Genomic DNA, 15,983 nt, shown 5'->3' on the forward strand with positions numbered 1-15,983 from the left:
CAGAAAGTTATTACCTTCACCTTCAGCGGCAAACCCTATGGTGTTTCTAATTCTTCACATTACCAAGTCCTTCCTTTCGCCAGGCAAACAGGGCTCAGTGCACAGCTGAGCTGGGCAGCGCGAGATGTTAGCTCAACTGCAAGCACACACGGGGGCCCAGCCAGCGTGCACAGGGACAAGGTTAAGCCTCTGTCCCTGTGCAGACAGACTGGGCAGCACTTGCACGGGGCAGCTGCATTTAGGGGGACTCCCTGCACCCCAGACAAATGGCGGTGGTGGCCTTTAAAAATTCATTTTTAAAACTACTTTAACCTTCAGGTTAAAGAGGTTAACTACTTTAACCTATTCAATAGGGAAATACTGGGTTTCAAAGAGGTACACACTACAGTGCAGTAAGCAGTCTAGTACTGAACAAATTACTACAAGAGCAACTTTTTTCCCCCATGATAAGCAACATTTTTTTTTATTCCAAGGACTAGAAAGTTTCATATACTACTTTCTGAATCAAAGCTATCTGAAGAGACATTATAGGCAAACAGACCACGTTTGCGCATGATTATCGCACAAGGTTACAAGTACATCTCTTTTTCCATTCTTAAAGAGATCCCTACATGTGGGATTATGCTATTCTACTAGCCCATAGCCATCAATTCTTACTGAGGGACATGACTGAAGTGTTACAGAAAAGACCTGTTTGTAGCACAGATTAAGTTTCAGACGTTTAACTTTTCCCAGTCAGAAACTAGCTGTTGATAAAAATAATTTTTGTGCCAACTTAGCCCTGGAAATTCATACACATTAACCAAGAATCTCCTCAGTACTTTGCTAACAGTTTTTTTAAAAGGCTCTGTACCACACCTAAAAAACAGGGCTACAATGAAATGCAGAAATTAAGTATTTTAGAATACTTCCATGAGGGATGCGGAAGAGAAGAAGAATAGGAAAAGCCAGGATAGTGGAATTTCCTGTAAATATATTCACTGATCAGGACAAAGAAATATATTTAAACCATCCAATGAAAGTTGTATCAACCTCTATAGGCAAGACTAAGACACTGCAGAAGTACCCAGCCCACAAACTAGAGTTAAAAAGTAACAGCAGGGTCTTAAGCCTATAGCCTTAGTATCTCCAGTTGCTCATTACACAAAAGCAGAAGGCAAGCCAAAAAAGCTAATCCACTGCAGGAGGGGAGTTACAGTCCCTGCAACAGGAGGGCCTTGTTCACAGGTAACATAACTGCCAGCAGAGATCACCAACCTGGTTGGGTGTGTGGATCACGTCAAACTCCTTAACCAACTGGAAGAAAATAAACAAAGTCAACATAAAGTAAGTTGCAGATCTCAAAGTTTTTAACTACTTTATGACAGCATTCTTGAAGCAGCAAGATGCCTTATTAGTGAAACAACTCAGAGCAAACACCACCACCATTTAGTATCAATTCCTTAAAATTTTCTTATATTGATATCAGGAGAGAGTTTTCCAACTAATAAGCCTAAAACTTAAAGTGATCCAGTGTAAAAGAGAAAACAAAGTCAGTGTCCTACACGAGACAAAAATAAGCAAGTCTGGTCTACGAGAAGAAAGCCACACCACACAGACTGAACTCATTTTCTAGTAAGTAACAATTTGATTAGATGCATTTAAGACGAATAAATGATCCATATTGAATCAAATCTTTACTGTAGCTATACTATGCTACTTCAACTTTACATGTTCTCTCCCAACCCCATTCAGTACTTAGTCCTGAGTATTTCCTTAGGGCTTTAGGACTAGAGGAGGAAAAAAATTACTGCAGATTAGGAAGAAAAAAACCCAAACAGTAAGAGTCCTATTTCCAAATGAAAACTCCAAATTCCTCAAATTCAAGATATAACATGCAGCCATAAAACTAGACTTTCACCCCCAACAGGTCATAATGCAGATAGACTGTCCTGACTGTGTCTGAAAATAACTGCTCTAACACTTGTGGTTCTGCTCTGGCACAAACAGAAGCATCTCACAGTACGTTCAGATCTGTCCATACTGAAGAGTCATTTTTTTGCATTTAGATACAACCTTCAAAGATGGATACTTTTTTTTAATCCAACCTACTCCCCATCCTCTCTTTTTTTGTGTTTAATAAGAACACTGCTAAAACATTCATCCTTTTGTCCTAACAAAGTTCCTAGTTCAAAGTAAACTTGTAAGAATAGACACTTTACTTGGCTTTAAAATGCAGTGTTTGTTGTCAGAGAAACTTCCTCAGAAGTAAGGAAGACGCCTAAAACTATCTGTATGAAAATCCTAGTAACAACTGAAATGAAACTCCCTTTGTAGATGAAAGCTGTAGCTACTTACCTTGTCAGTTCTGCCTCCACGGCTGGCCCTGCCACCACGCCCTCGGCCACCTCGTCCCCCTCTGCCACCACGTCCGGGGCGGCCGAGGTCTCCAAAGTTGATCTCCAGCTGGGATGTAATATCATTTGCTGGCTTGCGGAAGTGATGATCCATTACAGAATCCTCAGCATGAGCCTGAAATGAGTGTTTCTCCATGAGTAAGAAAAATCACCAAAGGAAGTTTTTAATCTGTAGTTGCACTCTTACCACCACAGCATGCGTGTTCACCTCCAAATGCACTCCCAAATTGATGATTGATTACCTCGATTGATTCAAGTTAAAAGATAGTGCAGGAATTGTTAGGAATCAAGTTATACCACTTGTGCAGACAACAAAACCACATATAGGTAATCAAATAAGCGCTTGAGTAAACAAAGGTATTTTGCATTTCCAAAATAATTCAGAGAAGCTCTGGAGTTCCTTCAGAGCAACATGTTTAGGCTTATCCGAGACCAAACTGACTATCACCAAGCCAGTACAGCATTCTAGCATTTCTCTGCTCACTTCGTATCCTGAGAAATCTTCAGGTTCTATCAATTCATTTCATTCTTTTTAAATACTTACTTGGTAACCCATCTTTATTTTGCTCAATGAGTACTTTACACTTTCTCATTTGCTTAGCCCTGTATAAATATTTAAAACAAGGGAGATGGTAAGAATCCCTTATTGGTTTGTATTAGCCATAACAAACAGCGAACGAGGCATAAACAGTTAAAACACAATATAACTGAAGTAGCTAAAATATTAATGCTGAAACAGAGAAACAGTCTCACCAATTACACTGAAAAATATGACTCTCACCACCTTTGCCAATCTCTTACAGCTGGTTGGTTCCCAGTGAGAAACCTGAGCCTCGAGGAGCAAGATATGGGCTGAAGTTACATCTAACACCATAAATGCTACTATTCAGCACATTTGAGTATTTCAAATTATTACACACTGAACACAGAGAACCAAGTGTTTTTAAATTAATTATTTTTCCTATTTTGCACAAATAATTTTTCCATGTAGTCAGTTTTTGGCACCTATGATGATACATAAAATGTAAAACTGACCACACTGGATCAGACCAAGGGTTTATCTATTCAGCACTCTGCCTTTTACAAGGTCCAATCATCGTGTTTTGGAAACATGACAACATACAAATCTTTCCTTTCCTATAACCACCTAATTTCTGGCACAGCAATTTTCAGTTTGCTTGCTTTTTACTACAGAAGTGCCATGTGCAAGCTTAAGCCTCCTGACTCTAACTTAGTTTTTTGTGATGTAATTACACAATATGCTTTCAAAGGCAATACGTTGTGCAATTAAGCCCTATACCCTTTAATTACCATTTGTGGATCCTTCATAAGACAGCCAATGGATACACAGAGGTCTGCAGTCAAAAGGCTGAAAGCTGCTTTCAGGGATTCCTTGAGTCAGTCACAAGCACCATAATGTACAGAGCCAGAAGGAGCTTTCTCCCCCTCCAATCTAATTACCCCTTTCTGTGCCCAGTTGTACGTTTGGCCTCTACAAACTGCCCTCCAGCAGAGGGCACTGCAATTTAATTAGGCACAATGAGAAATACCTCTCCATACTGCTTTATTTCAAACATATTTCATTGGGATGTATTCCATGGAACAACCGGTCCCCATCCCACTCCTGATTTTATAGATTTGAATTGTACACCCTCCCCTCAGAGATCTCTTTTCCAAACTTAGGAAGTTAGCCTAAGCAGTTATTTTTCAGAGAAAAGCCATTCCACATCTCAGCCTGACATGGCACTACTCAAATATAAGTACACCAACAATTTGTAAAACAGTACACAATACCTTTTGCTATGGTTTTGATTCCTTTCCTACTACTTAATATCTTATCTACAGTTTTAATCGCTGCAGGGTACTGAGATGATATTTTCAACTTACTGGTAGTTGTACGACATTCTCTTTTCTGAGAGGTAGTATCAGTGGCTTTGTAAAAGAATTCTGTGCATTTCCTTCCCTACACTGTTATTGCTTTAAAAAGAAACACTACAGTCTACCAAAAACATTGTATTTTCACAATTTAACTTTGGTTTAACCACTAAACCCAACAAATAGCGCATTCTATATGTAACTCGATGATTTCTTTATCCAAAATAATTAAAACTAATTTAAAACACCAGTAAAAGACTTGGCATGTTCTCCTCATACTCTTCTATCATTTAGGTGACAACAGTCAAAGACATACCGTACAAATTGCTTATTCTGAATCATCTTTGGAAGCATTTAATTTATATGTATTGGCAACTCTCAATAGTGCTCTGATCTAATAACTGATAGCTTCTCAAAGGCATTGCTGCACTTATGGGTCTTGGGGAAGGCTGTCAAACATTAAGAACAAGCTACTAACGGAAAGGAGGCCAAAGCAGACAGTGAGATATGGAAAAACAACAGCAACAACAAAAAATAAAAAGACTCATGATAGAAGCATTTATGATAAGGTTTGAATTCAGCTCAATTAGGAGCAAGGGTACCAATTATGAAGGGTCCTGTATGGTGCACAGTTAGACAACAGGCATGGACAGAAGAGCTCCATATTGTATCTACTTGTATTCTCTATTTTTGTGACTTCTTAATATCCAGACCTTCATTTCAGAAGGGGCTCATATCAAAACACAGGTATTACCAGTTAGATATAAAGGATCAGTACCTCATTTGACTCCAGCAGACTCCCCTGCATTTCTGTCATCGCCTTTGTCTGATGAAAGTTGCGTGTCCACGCCAAAGTGACAAAAGGAACAAAGGGAGAAAACAAAAGGAAGAAATGAGACTCAACTACATACAGAAACAACAGGTAATAAGGTCACATGAACTTGCCGGATACAGATGTCACTGAGCACATGAAGCAGCAAAAGGATGAGATCAACAGCTGTGCCAGCATCCAGAAAGACCAGAGGATGTACCACAGGTGTGGAGACAAGAGAAATCTCAGATCAATACCAAAAAAGTTTAACATAAGCTGCTGGAAACTGTAGTAGAGACCACATATACAGGCTGGTCTCTAGCACCTCAATACATCAGGCACACTGTGTACAGAACTAGACAGATAAGAGGGTGGGATGTTTAAAATTACTGTTAATGAGAAAAGGTTTCTGTACAGCCTCGATTCAAGAGTCATTCCTCCAAATTTTGAGAAGATGAACTACTATTTTTCCAAAACATATTTCTCAGTCTCCCATTGTAACCTCCTCTAAGCAAGCAAGTAGATTAGCAAGAAGGTTAGAAGGCACGGGAAAGAGGCACGGCACAGCAGATACGTAAGAGTAGGAACTGATCTACTACTGTATCAATCTTTCCAGGAGACTTGCATCCAACTTTCTGAACAAATTTTAAGATCTCTCCACAATGCAATTCCTTCCCATTTTTTGTTCAGCTGCACCAGCAGAACTTAAAAGACTCAAGACACTAAACCAGCCTGTGAAGTTCTGCTGGTGCAGCTGAAAAGACTCAAGACACTAAACCAGCCTGTGGAGAAGGAAAAAAGAGGACCTCTATTTTATGGCATAACCCAATCTCCTGGAAAGAGTCTCATTAGACTAGGGCTGCCAATACACAGGGATTTCATATTAAACCAGCAAGAATCTTAGACAGTATTAAGAATTAATTTTATACAAAGTATCACTTTCTAGTAATTGCATAGCAAATGAAAAAAGAGGAAAGACCTCAGATAGGGTCAAGCATTTCACCCCTCAGTGAAGAGCACAAGTAGGAGAACGAAGACAGCTCTTTCACAAGACTAAGGCAGATGAACAGTACTAGAGCCTCATACTCCCTTTTCCCCACAGACTCCTAGGACATTCTCCCAGTAGTTCTCAAGCTACAGGAATGAGGGTGGTCATCACAACACTTCAATCCAGATTTCTGAGAAAATCTATTGGGGCACATTGTTATTTTTCAGCCATGAGAGTACAGAAGATTTGGGGCTGAAACCCAGAATTTACCTAGAAACCAAGTCACTTCCACACATAACTCCCTTCTTATCAATAAGAATCACAGAAACCTTACATCAACCTTAATTTCATGACTCATAAGTATGTCCAAAAGGACAAACAGAAAGAAGAACAGGAGGTGATTGGTAGGTTTTGTTCATAACTTCTAAATGTTCCACCTTCTAAACCTGCTCACAAAGGAGCCGCAGTGAAGGCTTTCCTAATGCCTGTATTATAGAGCTATCCTGCTATAATACTTCGCAAAAAACCCCCATGCTGCTTCCCATGGGATCAGTGAACAATGAGTAAGTGAAATGGGGAGAGACATCTGCTGGACATAGAATAAAAGCAGGCTAAAAGCACCTACATTTAAAGGCAGTTTTGTTAATATCTCACTTCTGTGCTTATACAGCAAGGAGCTGTTAACTTCTTATGTGCTAAGTGTTGAAAATATCTGACTCATTTCTTTGAAGAGAAGTTAACCAAATACACCTCTCAAATAGAACAATCTACTAATTATGTCAGTTCTTCCATTAAAGTGATTTGATTAGTTATTCTCTTTGTTTGGGGTGGTTTTTTTTTTTAGTTAACTACTGATTCATTTTTGGAATAGAAAATACAGTATGGATCTTCCTAGCTTCTCAATTACTCTAGAGTACCACCATCTTCTTATACTATCATACATGCACATATGTTAAAAAAGACTGTCTTCAACTGACTAAATGTCAAATAAATCTGCTTCGGAGAGACTGGGGCTGGGGGAACTTGAAGGACTACAGGTTTAGTAAATCTTGGTAAAGTACATAAACACTTCTGTTTAAATATACTCATTTAATATACAGCAACATTAAGTCTAACTCAATTTCCCTTTTCTACACAAACCAGAGAAAGCATATTTAAAGAACACTTCCAACACTGAACAGCTTAAGGTAAACAAAAAGATATGCAAGCATTTAAAGAACTACCTTACACATCAAGAAAAGAAAATAGCATGATTGTTACAAAGTCAAACTCATTCTGAGTTCAATGAGATTAAAAATGGAGTTTTCATGGGAAAGTACTGAATAGTGCCTCCCCAACTGTATTATGCCCCCAGCTTACAAGAAAAAACTGACAAGGCGCGATAAAGCAGAAATACATATTAGAAGACCAAACAGTGTAATACATACTATTTAGTGACTTCAGAGGGAGTCAGAACCATCTGGTATACAAAGTTGCAGGCCACTGATTAACAGTGGGCCACTTAAGATATTACAGAGCGTTAAAAATGAAGACTAAAAACAAAGATTCACGCAGCCCTGCATTAGAAAACAGAACTCTCAGCACCTCCCTCCCTTCAGAAGTGAAAGAGTATGTCTCTCCTTGCCACTCTCACTATCTTGGAACAGACTAATTAGAATTTTGCAGTGACCGAAATGAGCATGCTTGAGAAACCACAGTTTTAAAATAATTCTACAGCAACTATGTTGAATATCACTGAAGCATACAAATGTATTTCACCCAGTTTCTCAAAAGCTGCAAGGACGCTTGTCTATATATGATATTACAAAATTACAAGATACCTATGTTACAAACTTCAGAGATACAGTTCAGGTATTAAGGCGTCTGAGGCATGACCAGTATTTCTTCAATCTTACATTGTGTTTAGCAAGCACCATAAATCTGTGTACTGCATAAAAAGCAAAGAAATAAATTTGATATTGACAATTTTTTTCTAAAATGCTCACCAAGAAACAGTCCTTACAAAGTTACTTGCCCAGATGCAGCAGTATTCCAGTCTTATCTTTAGATTATATCACAGCATACACCAACCTAAGGGTACAGATCAACTGCTAAAACTAACCACAGTGAGAATGGCTTCTTATGCTACTGCATAACTTCAGTTTTATTAAGAGAAATGTTGTTCCCACTTTATAAAATTTTAGCTACAGGTCAGCGTCTCAAAGAATGGAGCTTCCACTCGAAGAAGTGCAGGTCAATAGAAAAACCTATACAATCTGGATACCAGCAAATACTGAAAATCACTTTACCTCCTCGCTCTTTGACTTGTGAAGAACAAATCCTTTTTTCCATTGCCCATCAGCACCCTCATTTGGTTTACGGATGTTGAACTCAACTTTTGCACGATCCTTACTTTGAATAGCTTTCCACTCATCCAGGGTCATTTCCTTAGGACCTTCTTCCTTAACTTCTTCAACCTCATTCTCTCTGTAGTAAATTCATGGATATTATGATCATGACTTAGAACTCACATTCTACATACAACAATTCAAAATCAGTTGCTAATTGGCACCAGATTATAAAAAAAGTTTTACAAGTATTTAGCAGTTAAGAGGTGTATATAAAAACCCCTCACTTCCACCACTCGGAAAGCACACATGAAAACTCATCTCCTTTAGACAGAGTGCCAAAAAAAAAAATCACAGCCAGACACCTTTAAGCAACTCAATGATGAGCACAGCACAGCAAAATGTTACACTGACCCGTGCCATCTATTCTCCACATTAATGACAATTTTCTTTACAAATATGAAAGCCTAACTTCTGCAATGGACTTGTCTGGAGCTCTCCCCCCCCCCACCTTTTTGAGATACCTCTCTCCCAAAGGTTCAAGTTAAGGCAGTGAGAGAGCACTTGTTCTTACCACAATTTTCAAGCTTGCTAGTTTTTTAAAAACCAGAATTTAATCAGCTTTGGATAGTCTGTTTCCTTTATTGAACGAAAGACAATTATTAATTTCCCAGCTAACTAAAACAATTTTTACTTTCAGCTAACTTGAAAAAACAACAGCATACAACTTAGTCATTTGTGCGATATATCACCTCTTTGTAAATCTTTAGTGCCTCTACCTTCTGCCAAAGAGCTATTTTTAAGTAAAACACACAACCACTATGCTCAGTAACAGATCATGTTCCAACTACACAGGGAGTCAATCCTCTAGTCATTCTTCAGTGTGTTTATGCAACTAAATTTCTGATTTATAGAAAGCTAGTGCCATGTATGTGCAGCAAAAAGATCATGAAATCCTCAACTTAAGAGAAAAGTTCTTCATTTTGTAGCCATTAATTCTGATGTAGTAACACAGAGGTTTTACGTCAAAATTACGGTATTTCAATTTTTTCTCATTCTGTAGGACAGCATGATTTTTGACATGGTATTTATTCACAAGCATTTTTTTGTTCAAGGCAAAGATATTACCCCTTGGCATTCCGCACATTTTACTGCAGTAAAACATCCCACAGTTCTGCTGAAACATTTAGGTTAGACGTCCACACCAAACTAGCCAACCTGAAAACTAACCCATGTAGAGATGCTTTTCTATAAAGATAACTGATGGATTACAACAGATGTGTTGTAACTGGGAAGAGTACACATTTTCTGCAGATTTGAGGAAGAAAAAAAACCACACAAATAGCCTGCAGAATTTTGCTGATAACTGATCTGCACATGGATGGGTCAGTATCTGGTCAAGCACAGGACACTGCTACTAATAAAGGTCCAGGAAATACTGCAGACACAACAAATTTAATATATCCGGATTTCCAACACATAATTTTTTAAGGACTAGCTAGCTTGCATTTTCTGACCAATGCTCAAACTGTAATTCCTTAAAAGTTCTCATACTACTTCTGTATACAAGACGACCTTAACCTTGGACCACCACAACCTTGGAGAAGTAATAGCATTTAGTCTTTTTTTAGTTAAACTAAATCCATTTCTTCTCCTCTACGCAGTAACTGGACCCTCTTTACCACTAACCAAAGTTATTAATGAGGAAATCAAGCTATAGCAAACACCACATTAGAAATCTCATGCAAACAAGTATTTCAAAATTCTACCTTATTTGTTTGCCATTTTCTTTTGAATCCACTATAAAGCACATTCCTCATTAAAATACTACATTTTATTGTACTACGCTGCCATAAAAATTTGTATCACGTTTTTACATCAACTGTAAGCATCACTACTGCTCATTCTGCTTCTCTAGTTACTGTTTCATTCATCTAGTCACAGGTTTCTTCTGTAAGTGTCCAAGTGGAATGAGAAGCAATCAAGTTAACTTCTTTGAAGATTGCCTGTACACACAGAAGCTGGAGCATGAAAGAGATACCACCTTTCTTCTACAGGCTAGTCACACAGTTTCAAACAGTTGTTTTGAAAAACTAAGTTTAAAAAAAGTTGCCTTCCCCTGGCAGAAGAACATTTTGTCCCTTTTGCTTAGTGGTTCTACATAGTCATGAGCACAGATGCTTTTGGATTTGGTACTTAGGAGGTGCAATCCCGAGACCCTAAGCATATTAGAACTGATAATTAATACCTAAATCTGAAAGTGACCAAGAGCCTGCATAACACTAATGAACAGTTTCAAGATAACAATTTAGACATGCAGTTTTTAAAGAGAGAGTCTTTCAGCAGCACTGTGGATAATATCGTACCTACTGAAGAAAATATAATCAGAGTTTGGCAAAACAGAAGCAGGAATAAATATCAGAGGTTAAAGGCAAAGTAATGCTACCTTTGAAGCAATCAAAGAACACTAAGAGAGGTGGTACTCACTTATTTTCAGAATCAGCAGGCGGATGTTCCTCTCCCTCTGGCGTTTCCTCAGTTACAGCTGACTGATCCAATTCACTGCAATTACATAATGTTTGGAGTTTTGTTTTTTTAAAAGCTCATCCCTATTTAAAGCTACATAAAATTAACAACTAAGTTCTAGAGTGGATTTACACAACCCATCCTTCTTTAAAAAGAACTATTTCATCAATAATTGGTGCGCTCTGTGCCTTTTAAATTCTATGCTTTCCACCCTCCTAATGTTTTCCCCAAAACTTACTAGTACCCATTCTGAAAGCCTCCCGCTGTACCTTGAGACACAAAACGGATTTCAGTATTAAAAATACTGTTTTCAATGTAATACTTTAAAAAAGCACGCTTAACCTGATCATAATTGTTAAAATTAAATTGTTCTATCTTTAGTAAAAGAGTTGTTCAAAAACCAGCACAAGACCCCCCCATTCCAAACTTCCCCAAAATTCTGGTTTTAACAGTGAAGCCATCCCTTATGTTACAAGAAATCACTAATTTTTTAAATTCTGCAAAGGGTGCTTTAATAGTGTAGCAAAAATTATCAAAATCAAAGGCAAAAAAGGCAGCTAAATCTTTACATTTTGCAAGCTGTAAGAATTAGGATTTATTAACATTCTGCTAATAGTTTTCTGAGCAATTACAGATTACTAACGTTAGCTCCCTTATGTTACAAGAAATCACTAATTTTTTAAATTCTGCAAAGGGTGCTTTAATAGTGTAGCAAAAATTATCAAAATCAAAGGCAAAAAAGGCAGCTAAATCTTTACATTTTGCAAGCTGTAAGAATTAGGATTTATTAACATTCTGCTAATAGTTTTCTGAGCAATTACAGATTACTAACGTTAGCTCGTCTTTGACGGTTCCCCAGTTGTGTGATCCACTGCCACCACGCTTGTCCTCATGCTTTAGGCCGCTGAAATGTGAATGTGAAACAGAACTAACAAAACTGAGTTAACATTATAGTGTCCAGATACAGAAATTCAAAGGCAAATTTTAAAATGTGTTTTAATTGTAAAGAACAGTTAAAAAAACCCAATGGAAAAAGTTAAAGACTTACGATCTATCGCTGCCACTATGTCTGTCAAATTCACGTTTGCCACGAGAGTCAAACCCATCTCCTCTGCCCATTCCACGGCCACGGCCACGTCCTCTTCCAAGTCCACCACGTCCACGCATAGGTCGGTCAACAATGGGTCTAGCATGGAACAGTCAAACTTGAATATTTTGCCTCCAAAAATTTACAGCATGGTTTTTAAGGTTTTCTTTTTCTCTTTTGAGAATTTTATTTACTTACTTTTCCTTTGATAATTACTGTTTGTAACTGTGTTGAAGCTCCAATTTCAATGCCAAATTATTACACTCAAAAAACCCAAATATATAATGCCTGCATTTTAGAATCTGGAAACAAATGCTCAGAAGGATTACCGTTCATTTGCATCTTCTGGCACTAATTTCCAAAATTTAGTGTTTGTATTGCGTTACATCACTAGCTGATAGTACAATTTCAATTTAACTCACGTTCATCCGACTTACTTTTAAAAGTATTTCAACTTTGGCTACTAAAAATTTAGTATTTGAACATTACTTTCAGAACATTTGAATTCTGGATGCCACATGATACTCGAGACACTTTAAAACTTGCCTAGACATAAGATGGCTTCACCAATTCTAGATCTGAAGTCACTGCAGCCAAGGTATAAACACCTCCATGGACTAACTTTTATTGGCTTGAAGTCAGCTGTAAGCAACAGCTGTAACAGCAAACAAATCTCATCCTGCAGGCAACAGCTATACTTGAGTTCCTTTCCTGACCCATCTGCTGCAGATTGAGAGAGCTATGGTGGATATCTTACTGATTTAAACCCCATTTTCAGTTAAACCAACGGAACTGTTCCTGTTAGATCACTCCCAGCCTATAACTTGAGCCAAGTTTGTAAACAAAATCATGGAAAAGGAAAGAAGAGTGTTATATTCTGCATGACATATACTCTTCTTGTGACTGACAAAAATTTAATTCAATAAACTTTTTTTCTTTTTAAACTTAGTAGCAGAAGGCAGGACAGCCCCTTCCCATCAAAACTAGGAAAGTTGTCAGGCAAGACAAAATTCTTACTTATCAACAGAAAATTCTCCTCCTTCACCCTTCTCATCAGCAGGTTTGTCAAAGCGGCGCTCACGAGGAGGTCGTCTCTCCGGTCTCCTGTCAATAGGCTTGCCTTCACCCTGCTGTTGCTGCTGCTGCTGCTGCTGATCAGGCCTCCTGCCAATACGTCTTATCCCTGAAACATTAAGCAAAACACATCAACGGAATGTGGAGCTGCTCTGGGAGAGATACTGACTAACACCGTAAAACAATATTGAAGGTAAGCTGGAATTGAAGTTTTTCTTCTAGCCTTGTGACTAGATAATCTGAGAAACTATACCTTTATAAAAAAGTCACCGTAGATCATTTGATTCTTCTTATTCACATTTTTATGCAGCATTTCAATCAAATTGTATTTTGTACAAGTGTACACTCTTACAATATTGTAGGAAACAAAACCTGTCAGAGCACACAGTACATTAGTAATCCGTGTTAAAATGATAGGGTCAACTTTCAAAGAAGGATCAAGGTAAGCAAGATCCCCCCCCTTCCCCCCGAAAGGTGTTTTTCAGGTAAAACAAGTGGTTTTTATTTTGATGCGCACCAAAATGAAGTCAGCATCATCATGCTGGACCCAAGTCCCTATGACAGCCACCCTGCTTCATCCCACTGTGGTCTTTTGGGGAACTTTTTTGGGTAGCAGTACAACCCGGAGCACAGTGCACTCTCCCACAAGGGCCACCCTTACCCAGACAGGTGTCACTTGCATCCCGATAAGCAGGCAGCCCAGTACAGTAGGTACTGGTCAATGACTAAATGGTGTGTTCATCCATACCAATCCTTGCAGTTCAATACATGCTCCCCGAGAAAGATTCACCTCGCTGTGCGCTTACTTAAAATAGCTTAAGAATACACTGTGCCACTGAACTGGCTAGTGTTCTTCCCTCCCTCTCTATGCCTTCTGAAAGCTTTTTTTTTTTAAATAACAACTCCCCATGGGCATTATCTTCTTCACTAAGACATCTGAAGGATCTTAAATACAGGGTTTTTTTCCACTCATCTGAAAGGCCCGTTTACTCTTCTTTAGAAAGATCAGGACAAACACATTACTCCTTTGTTATACTATTTTCTTGCCAAAATGTTTAGGGAAAAAACACTAAGCAAGCCACCAAGGCTGGCTTAGGAATTGTGAACTATCTTTTAAATTAAAAGCTGCCAACTTTTAATATTTTTTTTTTTTTTAAGAATTAAAGTTCCTGCCTAACAAGCAATGTCATATTTGGGTGGGGCTAAAGAAGTTACAGTTGTAATGATATCCAAGCCAACACACCCAAATGAACAATGTCTTCCTTACCTTACAAGCTGTACTTAACATGAAGTCTGCATGACATAGATTGCTTGCCAAGTAATCCTTACTCCCTGAGGAGACACAGGGGTTAAACTCACTAACATTTACTTTGAAAAGGACTCTCAAACTAAGGAAGACCATTTCATTTTCAGAGGTAAAGCTCAGCAAGGAAAGCAAACAGGCCAGTGTCACAAAGGAGGTATGCTGCAGAACTGGAATGAATAATCCACGTCTTTCGAATTTCGAGTTCAACACCCTGCACTCAGAAAAATCTGGTTCCTGGTGAAGCCTAACCAAAAATACAAGTTATTTCTTTTTCTTAGTAGCACAAAGCTTTGAACTGGTAATTCACCAGTCAAATAATCTGCATCTTTACAGAGTAGTGGAATAGTTTTAAACTGCAATACATTCACACAGGATACAAACCCCGTCAATACCATGGCATCCAACACCTTTATAATGTTAGAACTACTGTCCCACACAAAAAATAGAAATTTTCAAACTGGAAAGTCACTTTGTTTACTACAGTGCTCCATACACACTGCTACAAAAGCATGCCTGACTTTCTCTGTTTCACTACTATAATAAGCCACGAAATACTTTTCTGATAGTGAAGTAGTGCTTGTGAAAATGAATGTGAAAACTGGGAGGTAAACATGGACTGCTAGCCCTGCCAAAAACACTCTGCGTTCTCTTGTGTTGACCAAAGACACTGCCCATGTTTCAGGTTTACCTCATGCGGGACAACACCATAATTCTGTATCCGACTGATATTTCCAAAGGACACTGGCTTAGTAAATTGCCACTTGGGACAAATTATTGCATTCCTCACAGGGAAAAAACTCTCAAGCTTTAAAGTACAAAAGATCCATAAGCAAAGCTTGTCACAAGGTGTTTTCAAACAACATTTGGGAAGCCCACTTTCTAAAACAACTGGTATAGTAAAACTTTTTCTTTCTTAAAAAGCATAAAACATGGCGGAGAATCATTTTGCGACATGCACTGCAGTAAACGTTAAAATATTAAGATGCTTTCCTGTAGCACTGTGCTCTTCTGAACTGGCCGTGTTTCTGAAAAGATCTCTTAGAGTTAAACTTCAGTTAGCAAGTTATTTCCTCACCCACACGCCAACTGCTGTCACCACACTTTGATACGTTTCAAGGATTCAAATTTAATCAGAGTTCTGACCAATTCGACGTGTGCTGAAGTTTGTGCGCGGTACAACTTCCTGCCACGGGACGACATGTGTGTGCACCATCTAGCCTTCTTCATGCAGAGCTGTGTCCTACTAATTACTTTGCCCACAGCATATTCATTTAACCTATTTATACTTTGATTTCTTTTTTCAGCTAAGTTTCCCGTATGGGATGTCTTCTGGGTTTACACAAACACGACTAAGAAGTCACGCAGCCTATTATTAAAACACATACATGATTCCTATCAACACCGTTCCCTAGAAAAATGACCCAAGTGACTTTTTAAGAGCCCAGGGACTGCCAGATATTCTGTCAAGTACGTCAGACCACCCCAAACACAACTTAAGTTTAGGATACGTTGCTGGGATTTTCTGTTTCACGTTACTCTTCTCCCGCGGGCAGTCCTCCCTCCTCCGTGCCCCGCCACGCGAGAACAGACGGT

The 15,983-nt window shown here is 38.5% G+C and overlaps 1 protein-coding gene across 1 annotated transcript in view; it reads right to left on the reverse strand.

The window, feature by feature from the left end:
- Positions 1-15,983, reverse strand: part of SERBP1 (SERPINE1 mRNA binding protein 1) — a 41,589-nt gene that overhangs the window by 3,021 nt on the left and 22,585 nt on the right. Inside the window, exons 2-9 of the mRNA XM_009278753.1 lie at positions 13,028-13,193; positions 11,972-12,109; positions 11,756-11,827; positions 10,885-10,959; positions 8,359-8,536; positions 5,050-5,097; positions 2,338-2,511; positions 1,258-1,296 (exon numbers count right to left, since the gene is read on the reverse strand). Of these exons, the coding sequence (XP_009277028.1) occupies positions 1,258-1,296; positions 2,338-2,511; positions 5,050-5,097; positions 8,359-8,536; positions 10,885-10,959; positions 11,756-11,827; positions 11,972-12,109; positions 13,028-13,193 (890 nt within the window). The remainder of the gene's footprint in view (positions 1-1,257; positions 1,297-2,337; positions 2,512-5,049; positions 5,098-8,358; positions 8,537-10,884; positions 10,960-11,755; positions 11,828-11,971; positions 12,110-13,027; positions 13,194-15,983) is intronic.

Source organism: Aptenodytes forsteri, unplaced genomic scaffold, assembly GCF_000699145.1.
Source record: "Aptenodytes forsteri isolate BGI_AS27 unplaced genomic scaffold, ASM69914v1 Scaffold290, whole genome shotgun sequence".
NCBI lineage: Eukaryota > Metazoa > Chordata > Aves > Sphenisciformes > Spheniscidae > Aptenodytes > Aptenodytes forsteri.